Source organism: Pelodiscus sinensis, chromosome 2, assembly GCF_052426305.1.
Source record: "Pelodiscus sinensis isolate ZL-2025 chromosome 2, ASM5242630v1, whole genome shotgun sequence".
Classification (NCBI taxonomy): domain Eukaryota; kingdom Metazoa; phylum Chordata; order Testudines; family Trionychidae; genus Pelodiscus; species Pelodiscus sinensis.
In genome coordinates, this window is record NC_143053.1 from 200,772,233 (window position 1) to 200,791,327 (window position 19,095).

Sequence of the window (19,095 nt, forward strand, 5' to 3'; positions counted from 1 at the left end):
GTCCTTTCTAGACTTGCTAAGTGGAACCCCCTAGAAGATCAAGCTCCAGAGCATCAATCTCTGGGTAAGTTTAGACAAGGCCTATGTCTGACCACCTGCAGATCACAGGCCACAGAACTTAACCCCCCACTCATGTAATAGGCTGATAATCTCTAAAGTTACTAAAGTCCTCTAAACCTTGATTTTTTTAATTTTTTTTAAAGTCTTTGAGTTACAGGGAATCCATCTTTATTATTACTATTATTTTATTAACTTTAGTTCAAACGAGCAAGTGACCCATCCCCTTGCTGTACAGAGAGGCTCTTCCCCTCCCCAACACACACACATCAAAAACCCTACAGGGAGTCTTCCCACCTCACGCTGCTTCTCCCACCTCCAGCTTACTATGAATTGTTTTTACAGACAAACCCTTAGTGCAAGCGATGTATTAATTGTCTTGCCAAGTTATTCGGCTCTAATATTTTGCGGCACTAAGTTTCATAGGTGGTGTAAAATAAAACTTCCCATGTCTCATGCACAAATCTGTTGGTTGATGTGAAGCATCATTTGGAAGCACCAACCAAAGAACTGAAAAGATCCTGGGGCAGAGGATGCCATTTATTTCCAATCTTCCCTACAGCTCCACCTTGTTCAGAGCTGACTACAGAAGCCTGCTTCTGTTTTGCTGTGTGGGAGACACTGTTTGGGTTGTTTCTTCTCAATAAGCCAAATCCTAGAGAAATGCAGGAGGGAAAACAAAAATGTACGGTTATAAGGAATACCACTGCTATAGAGTCAGGACTACAACCAAATATAAGGCATATAATAATTATTTTAGGAGTATACTGATTATCTTAGCCTCTTTTTTTATTATTGAATTAAAGCAGTAATCTGCAGCTGTCTCAGAATTGAGCACCATCTGCATGTAGAAATTAGGTTTTAGAAATCAGGGAGCCTTTGCCACAGTATTTGGGTGTAATGTGCCTCAGAATATTCCTGGCTGGGACCTGACAGATGGTTCAATAGGCACTCAGTGCACTTCTGTAAATTAGAGCCTGCTTGTGGTCATGAACTGTTATAAATTTTGCAAATATGTCAGACAATTAACAGTGAAGCTAGAGTGGTGATTTCCAACCACAAGACTGGGAAATTTCAAGTGGCCAGTGTTCACCCTGTAACCAGTGCCACACAGGCATTTCCTGCACTGAACTCTGGGTAGCAGGGTGCATGAATAATAGTTTTTCCTAAATGGGCTTCAAGAGCCTTGATTGTAGCCTTGTTTATATTTTAAGTATCTGCTTGTAAGAGGACTTATTTTAAAAAAGAAATCATTGCTTTGCTAAGGAGCTAGAAACTCCTCAAGAAAAACACAGTATGTGAACTCCGAGCCAACTATTGAAAACTAAGGTAAAGTGAGCTTTGCAAATATTGAAAACACTAAACATTTGTGAAATGGCAAAGGAGGAAATGACACTCAAAAAAAGAGCAGGAGAACCTCATTATCAGAATACAACATCCCTAATCTTCAGCTGTGTAACAGTAATAAAACAGTACAGATGAGGCCCATAATATAGTTCACTGCACAGCTGTTTCATATGCCATACTAGTTCGTATACCTCACTCTTCATTATAGAATCTGAAGGTAATAATGTTCATTCACTGTCCATTTGGTTTGCCTATGAAGTAGTCGCATGAAAGGGAAGTCCCCCTTCCCCCACAAGACTATTAACCTAAACCATCCAGTCTTTGGGAGGAGCTGTTTTAATTTTACTTTAATAAACAGTAGGGCTATTTTTGCTGTAACTTAAAATATATATCTGAAATATAAGGTGAATTAAGAAAAATATTCTGTCTTAAATTAGAGAGGGGTATTTCGGTAGAAACTTTATAATAAGTCTTCCTTTAAATTGTCTTGTAGAGAGTATATTTGATTTAAAAAAATCCTCTAACATCTAAATTCCAGTTTATAGCAGCACAGAGGTATTGTCTGAACATCTGGAGAAAACCGCACTGTATGCAGTTATATTTGGACACTTTTTCTGAAAAAACCTAGTTGTTTAAAGTAAGGCAGCTTGAACTCTTTAAAAATGTGTGGCTTAGGGCTTCTCCATTTACTAATCCATCTTGTGTCTGAATTTATTTTTCAAGCCTTTAAAACAAAATTTAAAAAAACCTTCTCCATGCATGAGATTAAATTGCTCCTGGAGTGTAAACTGGCACAGCTGCCTTATTGAAGGCAGTGATTTATTGAATGCAGAGGAGTCGCATGTACTTGTATCAGCAATAAAATCTTCCTCTACTGTGTGTAAACTTCCTTTACTTTTCTGAGCCCTTCCTCCTACCATGGAAATTCTGAGGCTGTTTTGTCCGCAAGTAGTCAAGTCTGAAGGGATGCACAATTTGCACAACACTTTCTTTCAGGTTTTGAAAAATATGACTGTTTGTGGTCTCCTTTGGGTGGAAAAACTGTTGCTATGGCAACCATTGCCAACACTACAAATCCGTCATTCGGGGTTTCCATCTAGGTTTTTTGCACACACTACATCTACCACTGTTAAACATGCTATTAATTAATTAATCATCCTGCCATTCAGTAACAGAAGGGACATAGTTACATATTTCGAACTCCAGGTATGATTAGTCATGCCTACCTATAACTAGCTAAATTTTCACAACCTTTTGCTAAAAGTGCAAGCAACTTTTGGAGTTGCAAATGTGCACTGTATCTAAATTCTCAAGGAACCTGGAGAGCTAACTGTCCTTACAGCCTTCTTGTGGTATGCTCCCCACACCATTCACAAAGTGTGTTTTTTTCCTAACTTTCTGTGGATTTCTTGTTTATGTAATGGGGTGGATGGGTGTCTTAGGGGTGGGTGTGTGTGTGTGCATTTAAATACATACCGACATTCCTGTGTATATTCTTTCATGATTTGGGATTATGTAATCTTTAGAGACACTTGGTGTTGCATTTAAATTGTGTTCTTTACAAGCAATTGGGTGGCATGACTTTCAAATAAGCAGCTAGAATTCAGTGTTGCTGTTTCTCTTTGACGTTTGAAAATTTTTCTAAAACAGTTGTTCAGTTACACTCTAACATAAGCAGTTCAGTCCAACTGCATTATCATGGGCTTTATTATGAATTCTTGTTATTTGGAAACAGCATGTTTCCAGATAATATGGGTTAGCTCTGATGCTCATGTGTTCTTGGTTTTGTTTCTCTTAGGAATCTCCTTGGGGCCCTGAGGATGCCATTGGAATACATATGGCTAAACAATGACTCTTGCCTTTCCCTCCCACGGTCTTCCAATGCACTTGCTTAATGCCCTTCACATGGTGTTCTAACTGAATAGACACACATTGTCTCTGGAATCATGAGTGAAGAAAAGAGCCTGGGTGTGTCCCAGAAAGTGTTGTCACCTTCAAGAAGTACCAGCAGCTGCTCCTCCAAGCAGGGAAGTCGACAGGTAAAGTAAAATTCACCAGTTCCTATTTGTTTGTTTGGGATGGGGCGGAGGTGGATTTGCAATGATCTCAATGAACAAAACTATGTGTTTAACAGTCTGTGCAGTTATTCTCCCCCTCCCCCCCCTTGCCTGTGGTGGCCTCTTGTCTTCAGTCGAGTGAAATATACATGCATTACTGAGTAGCATATACATTGGAAAGGGCAATAGGGAATTCTGTTACTACTGTGCCTTCTCTCTAAACGATGTGTGCCTATAGTCTGGTGCTGAATGCTCTGCGTCTGTGGTTTGGTGCTTTGAACACTTAAACCTCCCCTAAAAGGTCACTTTTAGTGGTAGCATATTGAGTAAGCTGCTGCTACTCAAGCATTCGTGAGAGAGAGAGAGGGGGGGAAGTGGTAATAGTTTGTGTTGTGAACATTCTTTATCTTCATATGTTGCCAATATTGATACTGAAAATCTGCCCATGAGTACAGATGGTTGCTGTGGCATCCAAAGGCCCTGTAAATGCATACAAAAAAACATGGGCTGTGCTTCAGAGCTTATCTGTGCACTTTTTTATATTAGGTTTTTAACGTGTGCCCGGTAGGGTTGCCAGATGGTTTCAACAAAAATACTGGACTCGCTGACATTACATCACAATCTACATTACATCTTATTTAGAAAATACTAGACATTTATATTTTCTTAATTTGTTTTCCGAACAGAAAGCTCAAAACTGGACACCTGGCAACCCTAGTGCCCAGAGGTGTTGCACGTATGAAGTGGGAGTGTGCAATTGTGCAAGCTGTACAGCCTCACTGAAAATGTATGCACTGGATCTATTTATTCCTTATGTGAGTGTGAATGAGACATTTTGTGGCAATAAAGCTTTGTGTGCCCCAAACAGGCTGGCTGGAGACTTTCAAACTGTCTCTAATTGAACTTTACTGGGAAGTGGGCCTCCTTTAGGCAGCTTTGAAATCTGAGCCCCAATGTTTTGAAATGTTACTCCTTCGTGCAAGCAGACAGAGGCAGTCTCATCTACATTATTTTTGTGCTTGTAAGGAAAAGATTCCCATTTCTGTAGCTTTGAGTGAGAAAAGCATTTGTTCTCAAGGTACTCTACTTTCAAGCATTCTTTATTTTGCAGCACAAGGGTAACTTAAACTGGAAGATACAAATGAACTTTGTTGCTCACGTTAATGTCAAGTAAGCATTATTAGTGCATAGGATTTCAGTCATAACTTGAGATTTACACAACCATAGCTAGGAGCAGGTTAAAAATTCCTACATTTGCAGGAATTTGTAAGAACAGTCACGATAAGGCTTCACATTACAATATTGTCAGCCGATGGTCAGGGCGGGGTGGGGGGGGGTGTGTGTGTGTGTGTGTGTGTGTGTGTGTGTGTGTGTGTGTTATACACCCGAGTCTTCAACTGCTAGGACAGGGTCCCTTTGCAGTGGGCAGCCTGGAGAAGGCTGACGGGTGCCCCAAGGGTCTGTCCCATGGAGGCAACAGAACCCAAATGCCCAGCTCTGCCTGTATCTGCCCCTATGACCGGCTGGAGTTCTTTTGATTGTGTCTGGGTCTGTTACAGCAACAGGAGGAGTCAGTTTAAAGCTTAAACAGTTACAGGTTTATTAAAAGGCTTATAAACCATGTGGTTACAATGGCTATTGTTCTACTTCTTAACTGCTAGCAAATACAGATGTTGAAATGATTACAAAGGAAAAGGAAGATAGAAAATAATGGTACCAAGTGACAGCTTAATCTTTAAAGAGCTCTATTCTATGCATGCACTAAAAACAAAAGGACACATAGAGGTACAATTTTTACCCCCCTTCTGCTCCACGATTCCAGCGTGTCAGGCCAGGATTGGTTCCTCAATTCCTCAGAAAGACGAATACGAGGTGGGCGTCCCCGTAGACCTCGGGAGGCAATCACCTAACCCAGTGGTCCCCAACCTTTTTGGGTGGTGGGCACCGCACGGGGCTGCTGGGCCACCCGGGGGCGGGGTCTGGGCCACCTGGGGGCTGCCCCAAGCAAAACATTTTTTGGCCGCCCCCCCCCCCCCCCCCCCAGGACAGGCACTGAGGAGGAAAGCGCCCCTTTCTCTTTGACTCCCACCACACTCTCCGGCCAAACCCAGCCTACGTCCTGTCTCCCCTCCATACACATCCCTGCCCACACACATCCCGACTCCTCCCCCCCACATGCATGCCCGGAACCCAATTTCTACCTTCTCTCCCCTCCCAGGCAAACCCGACCTCTCAGTGACTGGACCCAGTCCACCCCTCTTCTCTCCCCCACCTGATCCACCCTGCACCCTCTTCCCTCCAAGCCAAACCAGATCCCAACCAGACCCAGTTTGCTCCCCTCTCCCACCTCCCCCCAATGACCGAATTCTGTCTCCTTTCCCTCTCCCCACCAAATCCTTGTCCCCTCCCCACAGCATGCACGGAAATGTCGGAGCACTCTGGGGGAGAGGTGAAAAGTGTCACGGGTCCCCCTACTTCCCTTTCTCTGCAGCTGTACACACCTTTCCCCGATGTGAAGCGGGGCGCCGCAGGCACCCCTCCCCTGCAAGAGGAGAGAGAGGAGCCGCCAGGCCAGGGCTTGCCTGCGGCCGCTGCAAAGGATTCTGTGGCCAGCAGCTCCCGGGGGTGCTGCAGAAGTGCGGAGGGGCCGGCGTGGTAGTGCAGCTGGCTGGCAGCCCTGTACAAACACCTGGGAGCAGGAGCGAGGCAGAGCGCTGGGTGGAGCGCTGCCTGCGCCAGGGTCCAAGCTCCTCGTGGAGCAGGCGGGGGGGTCTCCCGAGCTCTCCTGGAGCTGATTAGACCAGAGGCCGGAGGGAAGGGGATAGATGGGGGGAGGGGGCTGAAATCAACAACAAGCGGCGCGGCAGCAGTGTGAGTGGGGCAGAACTAGGCGGGCGCACATAAATGCCCCGGCGGGCGCCATGGCGCCCACGGGCACCGTGTTGGGGACCACTGACCTAACCCGACCAGCAGATAGATGGTAGATTGACACTCAGAGTGAGTGTGCTGTTGGACCCATCTTTATACCCGTGGGGTCACGTATTCTTTCTTATCTATGGTGCCGGTTCATCTTTGTGACGCCAGTTCTTACAAGGGAGTTGTGAACTTAATTTACACTTGTAAGAGAGAGAACTAAATTGGGAGTACTGGGCATTCTTTTCTCAGCGGGAGATTCCTCTCCCGGGGCGGCTGTGTGATCATATCAATATAGGTGCCAGCCAAGGGCAGTTCTCGCAGCCTCTTGGTCAGCTTATTCACTTGATCACCCTCTCGTATCTGTGTTTACAGTTATCCAGGGTCAGATGAGCCAGCATATCCAGGCCTCGGTCAAGGCATCAAAGACTGTGCTGATCTTATTGTTCTGTGTCCTGTGTGCTCCAGGCACCTCAGAGGGGCAAGCAAGATGAATGTGGCGGGGGTGGTGGTGGGGGGGTCTCTGTCTGGCTACAAATATCCACCAACATGGCTCAGCATGGTTGGCCAGAACATTGGGGCAGCACTTGTGTCCCACCCCACTTCATCCCCACTTTCTCTGTTGGGGGTACGGGGAAGGGAGGTACAAGTGAGTTGGTGCTGGGTACTTGGATTCTGGCTACACTGTCTGTCTGTGTAGCCTGCCCACAGAGATTTGGGGAAGGGAGTGATTTATGTAAGCATGTAATCTTTCCCCATTCGGGGCTCGTTAGATTATAAATTTAGCACATGGAACGTACCTTCACCCTACAAACAGTTGAGTATGTTTTAGCCACCCATCCTCCAGCCAAGTCCCTTTTGTCTGTTAAACACTGGCTAATTGCTCAGCTATGCCATCCAGCTCAAATAAGGAGGAGGTATAAAGTTGGAAGCTTCTTACATCTGGAAGGAATTACAATTCATGTCTCTTGTTCATAAGAGCATAACATGGTCTAATGACATAAGTCTTCCTGATCCAATTTAATATATTAGAGCTATCCTCTGAATAAGCATTTGATAAGCATCGTCAATTGCCACAATATGCCAAGTGACTATTATCCCAGTTTCACAGATGAGGAAACTGAGGCATGAAAGTTGAGTGACTTGCTGAAGGCCTCAGAAAATTAATGTCAGTCTGAAATGATTCAGGATGGTTAATGGACAGAATATGACCATTAAAGCATCTATCAACTTGAGATATGAAGGAGGAAAGCTGGGGCCAATACTGTATTCTGGATTACTGATGGGAGTGGGGATGGGGCAAAGTGGGCAGATGCCTTGGAGTCGGTCATTTAAAAGGGCCCAGGGCTCTTGGCAGCTGCTACCTCAGCAGTGGCCAAAGCCCCAAATGGCATTGAAGGGCTGGCTACAGGAGACTAGCCCTCATCCTCACCCCTTCTGGGGAGGCCTGGATTTCTCCCCCAAAGCCAGGCAAATCAGCTCTTGGCGTATTATACAGTTGAAATGCAGAATACTTATTTCTTAGAAATGTGTTCTTGAGTAGCCTCTGTTATCAAGATTAGGTGGCAGGGAAATCTTTTCTGAATTTTTTTTCTATGGATTTGTAACTACTACTTGACAGACATTTTCAATACAACTTCTTTCCCCTTTTTGAGGGCAAGTATAATAACTTTGTACACTTGACACCTCGAGTGCAAGCTCTATATCTGATACTTGGATAAGCAGGAAATCGGGAGGTGGTCTTGCAAGTAAAGTGTATTCCTGTCAGAATTCGTATAATTGAATGGAATTGGTGGATTTTTCAGCATCAAATGTCAGCGTTCCTGGAAATGAGAATTCTAGATTCCTAGGTGACTGGTACTCATTGTTTAACTCAACAGTGATGTTGGTATGCCATAAGTGACTGGTTCTGCACTAGTGTACAAATCAAGATCTGCTTTGTGGAAAACAAATTCTACACAAACTGTGTCTTATGCGTTTGGATATTTAGCTGCTAATAACCAATAGGTGGCAAATAAGAGAAATATAAAATTGGGCATTGACAAAAGTGCATTGAGTAACACCTGATGTGATCACATCTAACTTTTAAAAAAGGTAATATGTTAAGTATGACTGTTAAGCATTCATGAAATAAATAAATGCAATGTTATGGAAAATCTTTTTTTTTCCCCCTGTGGCACATGAAAAAGACAGACACTTGGACCAAATAGTGCAGTATTCTATACATTGTAGAGCAACTGAGGAGTAGGTGTGCTGCTAGATAATGTGCTGTTTGTATTCCACTCCCAATATGTTTTGTTCTCTTACTGTTTTGGTGCGAGTTAGAGGAGTGTAATCTGGGTGGGCAATTTTTGATGGGGGTCCCACTCCAAGATTTTGGAAAGTGGTTGAGGGCCCCACTCTTCCATGATATTAATGGAGATGTGGGTTCTGGAATGGAGATTGGGTGCAGAAGGGAGCTTGGGATAAGGGATTGGGGTGAAGGAGGGAGACTGGAGTCTGGGATGAAGTTAGGATGAAGCTGGCAGCATGACCTAAGGCAGGGGACTGGAGTGCAGGGGTTTGGGATATGACCTAGGGTAGGAAGGGATTGTGATCCGGGGCAGGAGATTGCGGTGCCAGATCTGGGAAGGTGGTCTGGGTGTAAGAGGGGAACAGAGGGTTGAGTGGGGGGTCAGAGTTGGGGCAGGAAAGGGCTGGGGTGCCAGTAGAGACTTGTCAGCTGCCAAACTAGCCTGACCTCTTGCAGAACTTAAAATGTTTCCCAGCCAGCCAGCTTGCAGTGCCATGTGCTTCATGAGTAACTGAGCCCAGGAGGGGGGGCGTGATTCTTCTTAGCTACCTGTTAGTCTAACAAGCAGATCGCATTGGCCGGTTTCTGCCAAAATCGGCCAATGGGAATGTGCTGGGGGTGGAGTGGCTCCTAAAACTTTCCCCTCCCCTCCAGTTTCAAAACAAACGGAGCCCTGCAGCCGCTTTTCTGCATTGTGCATGGGCTGCAGGGCAAGCTGGGAAGTCTGCCTGGGATTCCCTGCTTCCTCTGTGGGCCAGATCTGGTGGCTTGGCAGGCTGGATCTGGCCCATAGGCCATATTTTGCCCAGACCTGGTGCAATCTCTATGTAGCTCTATTTAAATGAGTTGTGAGATATCTCTCTTTCCAGAGAGGAGGAGAGGGAGCCTAGCAAAGAGAAGGAGTTACAAGTCTTCACAAACTGCTCACTCTTTAACATGAACGAGTAGTCCGATGGCACCTTTAATGTGTTACTGGTGCTGCTGATAGTCATGTTGAAAATTTTATTTGATGGGCTAGGGGTTAACCTGTGAGGAAATAGAAATTTGTCAGGCTGGGTTATTTGGAGCATTTTCCCAAGCATGGCATCACTGTTAGTTGGATTTGACAGAATACACATCATATGACTTATTACCAAAGTGTTCTAACTGGTGAATTATTGCATTCCCACTGTCCAGGCCTCCGTTACATTCTGCCTCTCCCCATCTCTAGTGACAAAATTAACATACTTTAATGGAAGAGGCTGGTTATTTTTACTAGGTATGTAGGTTGCTTCTCAATCACTTGTGCAGTTTTGTTTAAATTACAGCATTTATTTTGCTGGGTTTTTTTTCTAGAATTTTTTTTAACCAAGGTAGATCTATGAAACTCTAGGAACCGGAATCTCACTAACTGAAAGAGAAGATTCCAGCAGAGGCCCAAAGCAACAGAGTACTTGTCACTTTTTTGTTAAAGTAACCCCAAAATTATAGCTTATAGGTTGAGGTCCTCTGTGGGGCAGTGGTGAATATTGTTTCTAATCATCTGGTATTCTCCTGTTCTTCCATTTCAGTGAGGAATTTATTCTCCTTCCAAACCGCATACATACCCATGTGACCCTTTCAAATCCACTTCAGTCAGAACTATGCTCTTTAATATCTGCTGTATCAAGGCAGTGTTGTCCAGCCACCTTTCTCTCAGGGTGTTTGCAGCTGATTTCCCAGGATAGGACATTGCAATAATCAGATTAAGTGGAAAAAAACTTACAAAGCATGGGGCCAGAGGGGAGCTTGGCAGGCATTTTGTGGAGTAGTGGGCTGCATGTTTAGTTTCTCAAGCTCAGGCAAGGAGGGAATGCTACTGCAAGTGCACTCAAGCCCCAGAAAGGGAGTTGATTTGGTAGAATAAGAGCACCTGCTGGGATCACAGTATTTTATTCTGATGTGTTGTGATTGCTTCTCCCTGCAGAGCAAGCATATGGCTCTGGTGACACTTATGTAAAGATCCCTGTGGTGCAGACTAGAGACCCTTATGGCTTGAGAGATTGGTTCAAGTGGGGTTGTGGAACTTTCATTCTAGGACACCCTTCCTTCCCTCACTAATCCTAGTGCCCTCTTTCTGGCAGCCTGAATAGATTTGCAGCTTGACCCTGAAAACACTGAAAATTAATCCCTTCCCAGGAAAAGGACACTAACTGTAGTTAGTGTGAAGTGACTTCCATTTAATGCCTCGCCCCACTATTGTAGTAATAACATGCCATTAGGCCATATTTTTAAATATTTGTGAGGAAAGGAAAAATCATGTTTGTTTTTTTAGGTTCAGGTTGACATGTTCAAAGTAGTGTAGATGGGAAAGCAATAAATAAACTTGTGAAATAAGTGGATACAGTAAAGAGAGATTATTTATTATATAGGGAATACATACACTAAAAGAAAATTCAGTAACTTGCCAAATATATGAACCATAACACATGCTTTAGTTGTTGCTGATGCAAAACTTTATCCTCCACAGAGCAGCTTTCTATTTTTGGCCCTTTAAAGCATCTGACTCAGTCTTATGCTAGAAGGAAGTCTGGCACTGTCATCAGCTATAATGAAGGAGATGCAAGAACAAGCATATATCATAGCAATTCAAACTCATTACTCCATTTTTTCCCCAAAACAAAAATACCTTGAGTTGTAGAAAACCAGGGGGCTTTCATTTGATTAGTTAGCCTTTGAGACCAAAGTCCTTCATACCTGTTACTCTCTGGGTCAACCATAGAAGGAGCAGTGCAAATTCCCTATGCTGACCTGCCTCAGTCCTTGGCATTTGTTATGTCTACTCTGAGGAGATGGTTTTGCTCATTCTGAATTGATGATAGTCCACAAAATAAAACTTTGTTCTAACTGTAGTCGCTTTCTGCAGCAACGTCCCTTTTTTTGCACCCTACCAGTCTGGACACTGACAGCTGCTGCTATTGATTTTTTTTAATGTAATTGAGATTTTGAGAGGGGTAGAACTCAGCAAGAGAACTTGCTATAAATGCTTCCTGTTACTATGAAGCAATCTTATGCTCCCCCTCTGCTATTTTAGGCAGATTACAACAGACAGAAACCAGAGTGATTTATTTGCTTTAGTCTTGAGACCAGTGGCTGAGCAGACCTCCAGCTATGGGACAGCATTTCCTTCTAGCAGCAGACAACTAAAGAGATTTTTGTTCCCCCTGGAGATATGAGAAGTTCTGGATAAATTGCAGGCCATATTTGCTCCATTATGTTAAGTGTGGTGTGACCCTAAAGGGGGTATGTAACCTTTCCTTCTGTTAGGTGGAGCCAGCAGCAGCCAGAGCTAGGTTCAGTATCTAGGAGTTCCTTTCCATCCATCCATCAAGCACTGGCTTGAGCCCCCACCAAGTAACCTAGGAAATTCACACAACGCCATTCTGAGAGGCAGTAAAGAGGCTATGCATAGAAAACAAACCCTTAATAAAAGGGAGGGAAGTAACTTGGCATTAATTTGGGAAAACACCACAAACAGTGTTCATGTTTTTTTCCCTGAGTAAAAGTCTCAACTCCATTTAGGCCGGGCAGTGTTCTTTTCCTCTTAGGTTCTTAAGTCTAGTAATCTAAAAGTCCCCTTCACATGCCAAACCCTTTTCTGCACCCCACTTGCAGTTGCTACCCTTGATCAGAGCAGATCCAGATTTCAGAGGTGCATCTGCAGAGTTCACTTCCCATCCTGACAGGGGCGCTGGTGGTAAAGAGGCATCTTGCTCCGCTGGTCACTTGCCATCCACCTGCTTGCTGCCGCTGCCCTGCTGTCCGCTTGTCATATCTCACCACTGCCATCCTGCTGGCTCTCAGGTCACCATCCGCTTCTTGGCTGTGACTTCTGCCAGTCAGTCTCAAATGATTTCAGCTTCCAGAGATTTCAACTCTTAGCAAGTAGGGTAGAAGAAACACAACTCCAACACAATTAACATTAAGAAAGAGGCTCCTAACTATGCCTGTTTAGCTCTGTTCTTTGAACAGAGCGGGTAACTGGTCAAATAAATCCAGGCAAGGGAAGCCATAAAGCCTCCTGATCAAAGTAATCTTACCTCACTCCTTACCCTCCTAGGGCACCGACAGTCAAGTTCCTATATTAGCAAGATTCTTTCTGCTGAGTCCTTTTATTTGGAACAATGTAGCACAGTCCTACTTTTCTGTATTCCCACAAAATTACAAACATTGGTAACCGTATTTTAGTTAGCCCCGCATTTAATACAAACATAGCTGGTGTTGGGTCACAAATTAAGTTGATTACCACACCATCTGCTGAATATCTAGCATCTAAGCAAGGAAAGAGCAAACTCGATTTATATAGACACACCCAAGGTCTCTCCCCACTTCCAGCTAGCTGTAATGGATGCATTCCTTCAGATCTTGCTTACAGGCATAAGATTCAGAGCAAGGGAAAATGGCATCTTCCAAAAGGAAATCAAGGATACATCTGAGAGTTATTTGATCCCTAGACCCTCTGCATGTCTGAGGTCTGGAATAGTGGCTCATGTGTTTTGATTATTTCTGTAGAAAAAGAAACCGCTAGTGGCTGTGTGATCAGTCCCCTCTCACCATCTGGGGACTACAGCAGCTGCCTTTTCCTATTGCCACATCTCTGAAAGTTCAAAAGAAGTCTTGTGACTTAAAAGCATTTTCTTATTGGCCAATCCAGATTGCTGTTGGTGCCGATGCCAACTCTGACTGTTCAGTTTTGGCGAAATGTAAAACCTGAGAAGACACACTTAGAACAGGAGACTATCCTACATACAGTCTGGGTGTGGGTACTGTCCCATCTAGTGGTACTAAGACCACTTATAAAGAGAACGAGTCTGCTTTACAGCCTTAAGTGAGAACCAGATGGCTTTTTTAGCAGTAGAGGCTCATGTTTTAAGCTCCAGAGGTCCCAAGTTCAATTCTGCCTGTTGGCGTTACACTTCAAAAAATCCTCTTGAGCCCTAAGAATGCCAAGAAGTGATGCTATTCCTCGATGCGGTTACTCAAACTATTAGAAAGCATATAGACTAACAAAACATGTAGATGGCCTCATGAGTTTTCGTGGGCACTGCCCACTTCAGATGACTGGAGAAAACTGCCCATGAAAGCTCGTGATACCATCTACATATTTTGTTAATCTATAAAGTGCTACCAGACCAGTTTTTGTTCGTTTATCCTCTACAGACTAACTCGTCAACCCCTGGAGCTATTAGAAGCTAGTTTATGCCTCCAACTCGCTGCCTTTTGATGAGACTTTTCTCTTTCACCTCATGTATCCCCCTCAGATGTGACCCTCGTCACCATAGAATCCACCTCTGTAACTTCCCTCTATACAAGTGTCCTGGTTCCTCCCCGGCCCTTGGAGTATGCTTGGTGGGTTTCCAACCTGGAATTGGATGGTATTCTGAGGAAATTACCAGACATGCGCTCTTTTGTGCTCTGATCCTTCTTGATAGGCTCTTGTTGGTTGAGAGGAACACGGATTTAACTATGAATAACTAAGTTGAAACTATAAGGTTCAACATTTCACCCATCCTAAGTCATGGTTTTTGTGGTTTGCTAAAGAGTTTATATGAAGATGCTTGGATTTTTTCCCCCTATGGCCATTATTAGTAAAATACTGTAAACCTCACACATTTGGGAAATGTTTTGCCTTCCAAAAGATTGAAGACTGTTTTGTATTGGATCTGTTGTCTGCTTCTGCTTATCAAAAATGCACAGGGCTGAACTCAGGCCAGGGGTGATAGAAGGGACTCCATGGGCCAGCTCTGGGTTGATCTGACCGGCAGAGGCCCTACTGTTCCCCCGTCCCCAGGCCAATCAGGGTTTGGGGATGGGGGGGAAGTGCACAGTTTCCTCCACCCTGCCCTCACCCTGCAAGGAGCATGCAGCACTTAGAAGCATCATGCACTCCTGGCAGGACAGGAGACTTTGTGTGCTCCCCTGTCCCATCCCCCCAGTCCTTGATTGGCCTGGGGGCAGAAGGCAGAGTGTGCAAAGTCTCCTCCCACTGCCAGGAGCATAGGCGCCTAGGGAGAACTTCTATGAAGGGGGGCAAAGACTTCACATGCTCCCACACCACCTGACCAATTGTGGTCTGTGGGTGGGGAAGCAGGAAAGTATCCTGGCCCCACCCCTTCTGCCTGAGGCCCCGCCTCTTCTGGTGCAACCCAGGGCTTCTTCAAAAAATTTATGAAGTGGCCCCCAGTAAAAAAAAAAAATTACCCACCCTGATTCAGGTGATTATGGCTATGGCTTATTCATGAGTAATTTTAGTAAAAATCATGGACAGTTCAGAGTAAATAAAAATTCATGGTCTGTTACCTGTGTGACTTGTACTATATGCCCTTGACTAAATCTTGGGTGTTCTTAAGCTGTGGGTGCAGTGCCTTGTGGGCAGGGGCAGAATACAGTCATATGGCCACACTTTCATTTTAGAGCCAAGGGACATGTTGCTGCTTCTGCCCCTGGGCCAGCCACACCAGCTGCTGCAGAAGTTGTAGAGGTCCTAGAAAGTCAAACCTCTGACAAATTCTCAGCCTTATAGATGATTAAGGAACACACACACGCACACTATGTTCATTAGTAATTCAGTTATCTGATTTTAATCCTTTTCATTGTAGATTATGATGGGCACTGCTATCAAGTATAATTGGGCTAAAGCAGTGGGTGATAGATGCCATGTGTAATGCTTCTTTGAGAAATTTTTCTCTGAAGGGAACAAGCTAATCTGATATTTATACAGATTTCTATTCTTAAAATCAATCACTGCTTATGAGTTTTATGGGCTTCCCAATCAAACGCCTTTTCCATCTTTTAGCTATGTTGGTAGGCTCTCCGGGAAAAATCCAGTTAAATCCTAGAGAAAAGCTGCTGGGTTTTTTTCCTTGCACACCAAATCTGAAAGCAACCTCTGTCAAGAATGACTTAGTGGAAAATTCTTTATGCACACTAAAATTTTTAGCACAGTATAACAGTGACAGTTTAATGTATTCCTCTGTTACTTAACTAATGTAAATTGAAATTCACTGATTTCTGGTTCCAAACAGTACTTGCTATCCACTACTGCACCCTCACTCTGTCATATTCAGTGTTTCAGCTGTCTACTCTGCTTTTTGCCCAGCTACAATGGGCTTATGTCCAGCTATTGTGTAAAACAGTGACCTAGTCAGATTATTGATGAAGCTAGGTTGAAATTAAAAGGTTGAACACTCTTATAAAGTATGTCCAGTTCACTCTTATAAAGTGGGGGCCGCTTAGAGCTTCCAGTGGTGCAAAGGTGTTTAGGACTAATCACTCGTCCTTGGGTGGTGCAGCGTGTGGCTGGGCTTCCTTATGCCCAGCTGCCAGAACTGCCTTCTCAGGGCAGGCTAGCACCCAGATCTGGGGTGGGCAACAAGCAGCCATGAGCTCTCCCCTGCTTCAGATGGTATTACAATTAGAGTGTGTTCTTCTGGAGTAGCACGGGGGGCTTTTTAGGGACTACTTCTTGCATCTCTTTTTAATTTTAGCTTGGGGGGAAAAAAACTACTGAAAAATCCTGCATGAGTTTAGAACGTCTTCGGGCAGAGTGGTGTTGACATGAAAGAAGCATTGATTAAGCATAGCAACATTTCATTAGACAAAAGAACCTTCAAGATTAACTAGGGAAGACACAGTCTACACTACTGGTCTCTGATAAAGCAGATGATCATCTCCAGCTTCATAGCCTCATGCAGCATTTAGTGACGTGTCCAGGGCTGCTTCTTAACATGCCTCTTCAATTTTTTTAAATTGTTGGATTACATCAGTCAGTAGATCATCTTCAGAGTTTGGAGTATTTCATCCAGTGTCGCCCTGGAGGCAGTTTCATTATAGACCTTTAGTGTAGAAAAAGTTGGTGGAACATGCTTTAAGAGTATACATTAATATTGTTGGGATTGCTTCTGAGACCCACCTGCATTGTATCCCCCTCCCAACCCAATACATTTATTTGTGAAATTACAGTCTGTGTGTATCCCCAGGAGCAAGTGGTCAGGTAAGGCTGTGGTTATCAACCAAGGGAATGCATACCCTTGAAGTTATTCAGAGGTTTTCCGGGATACTTCAACTCATCTAGATATTTTTGTCCAGTTTTACAACAAGCTATATAAAAAGTCCTAATGAAGTTGGCATAAACAAAAAATTCTCACAAACTAAATTGTTAATACTTCTACCTAGTTTCCAAGGATTGTGGGGAGTGGGTTATTGCATCTTGCCACTTGGATTTACTGATGTTCTCATGTCAAGTAATGTTGCATAAAATGAGGGATGTATATGCCTCTATTTGTTGACTCTCTGTATGTTGTTCTAGTTTAGCTCTACCAGACATGTAGCATGATGGCTTACACTGGATTCTTGTTGGGGGCTATAAATACAGAGAATTGTTTTCACAAAATATTTTGAACACAGATTATAGGAATGTAACAAACACAGTTTTAGAATTTTTTTAAAAAGGTTTTCTTGGGTAATGGAAGTGCTGTGTGACTCCTCTACATGTTACTCCTTTGTATAAATTAACTAGGTACCTAATTATTCTCCTTCTTGGTTATTTGATATTCCATTACAGTAATGTCTCAAATATTAAAAGCTGGAAAGGAATTTTCCTACCTTCCCCGCCCCTTCACTCCACACTCCTGCTAAATAGGTGGCTGACACAAAACATGTACTCCCTTGAAAAATAATTTCCCCCTGTTTTTATATAATATTTTTCACAGCAACACTTAACCAAAAAATAAAAGGTTTGATTTTTTTTTTATTTTATTTATAAGGAATTGTAAAATAGTTATCCGCTTTGTTCTCATCTGTATGTCAGATTACTTCAAGGTCACTCCTTTAATACCGTCAGGAAGAAGGCATTTTCTGTTGACATTTTCAATTAGTTTTTCCTTCTTTGTACCTGTATGGTTCATCTCTCAATTCTGAAGTTGCTCATCATTTGGGAGGAGGACCTTGAGTTGCTCACATGCTAAAGAACATGCCAGAAATCTAGGCTTTTATGGTCTGCTTTACAGGCAATTATGCACAAAAGAGATCTAAAGTGGGAGTTGGTTTTGCCTATATTGATATAAAGGTTTCAACTAAACTGTGGCTTACCTTGTGGCTATGTACTATATGTAAATAATACTGGTGAGCTCATACATTCATGAGACATTTTGTCAGAAAAATTGCACTTCATTTAATTTGTATTTTCTCTCAAGATGAGATTCTGGTCTCACTGGATTTTATTTAGAGATGTTTTTAGTTCTGTTCCTTTAAAGAAATCAGCTGTGGATTTTGTGTTTTAACAGGACAGCTGGGAAATTGTGGAAGGATTGCGAGGAGTCATGAATTATACCCAGCAACCACAGAAACAGGAAGGCTATCTACTGAAAAAGAGGAAATGGCCTCTGAAAGGCTGGCACAAGGTAGGAAACAAGTGCCTATCTTAGGCATTGTCTACACTCGCAAGTTTTATAATCAAAAACCTCTCTTTGGCAACAAAACCTGGAGAGTGTTCACATTGCAACGCAGCAAAAATCACGACAAGCACCCAGTTTTGGTAGCAAACTTCTAGCCATGTGAGGGACTTCTGACTCTTCCCCCTCCCTTTACTGTTGACAGTCATGTAGTGTGTACTACCATAGATTTTTTTTTTTTTTTGAGTTTATTGACATCCAGAATGTTTCCCTCAGTGCCAGATTAGCTATTCTGGTCAATGCTTTGAACTCTGCTGTCATGTTAAACAGATGTGCCCCTCCCATTTGCAAACCCTGCAAACTTTAAAATCCATTTCCTTGTGTCTGGATCACTGTGTAGTGATCCTTATGGTGTCTTAAGGACGGTGGGTGGGCTATCACTCAAGATGCTCTCCTGCTTGGAGCACCCATAACTTTTGGATCTAACAAGAGTGTGGGGTGAAGAATTTGTTGCAATCACAGCTGCAAGTGATTCGCAGGAACTGGGAGACAGTCACATATCTCGAGCTCTGTGTGAGAAGGAGCATGAACGAGAGAAAGGAGCTCCAGAAGGTGAAGGAGGCAAACAGCTGGTCTGGTGCTGCACCCAAAACATGCTGTTTTTATAAAGAACTGGATCTCGCATCCAAGGAGAGTGCGACTGCACATGCAGGACACTTCTCTTCCCCTCCCCCCCCATAGCAACTCTCCCTGTGTGCCCACCCACTCAAGTTTTTTTTTTCCCAAGCACACTCCACTCCCTGTCAAAGCAGCTGTGACTTTGACAGCTGGATGTTAACACCATTGTGTGGTTTTCCAATAACCCTTGCTATCCCTTACCACTAAGCTTTCTGAGTGAAAGACCTCAATAAAGACAAATGTAACAAGTTTTCATGAGTTTATTTTGTATGATGCTGCCCATGTCAATCGTTCTGGCCCCTGTGGAAGCCTATAATATGCCTTGGTTTCATGGGAATGC

General features: G+C 43.6%; 1 protein-coding gene across 5 annotated transcripts in view; it reads left to right on the forward strand.

The window, feature by feature from the left end:
- OSBPL3 (oxysterol binding protein like 3) overlaps positions 1–19,095 on the forward strand; it is a 127,781-nt gene that overhangs the window by 55,724 nt on the left and 52,962 nt on the right. For all 5 annotated transcript variants that reach the window (XM_006138372.5, XM_014581221.4, XM_006138373.5 and 2 more), the window contains exons 2-3: positions 3,203–3,443; positions 17,970–18,086. In XM_006138372.5, coding sequence (XP_006138434.3) covers positions 3,351–3,443; positions 17,970–18,086 — 210 coding nt within the window. In that variant the 5' untranslated portion in view covers positions 3,203–3,350. The remainder of the gene's footprint in view (positions 1–3,202; positions 3,444–17,969; positions 18,087–19,095) is intronic.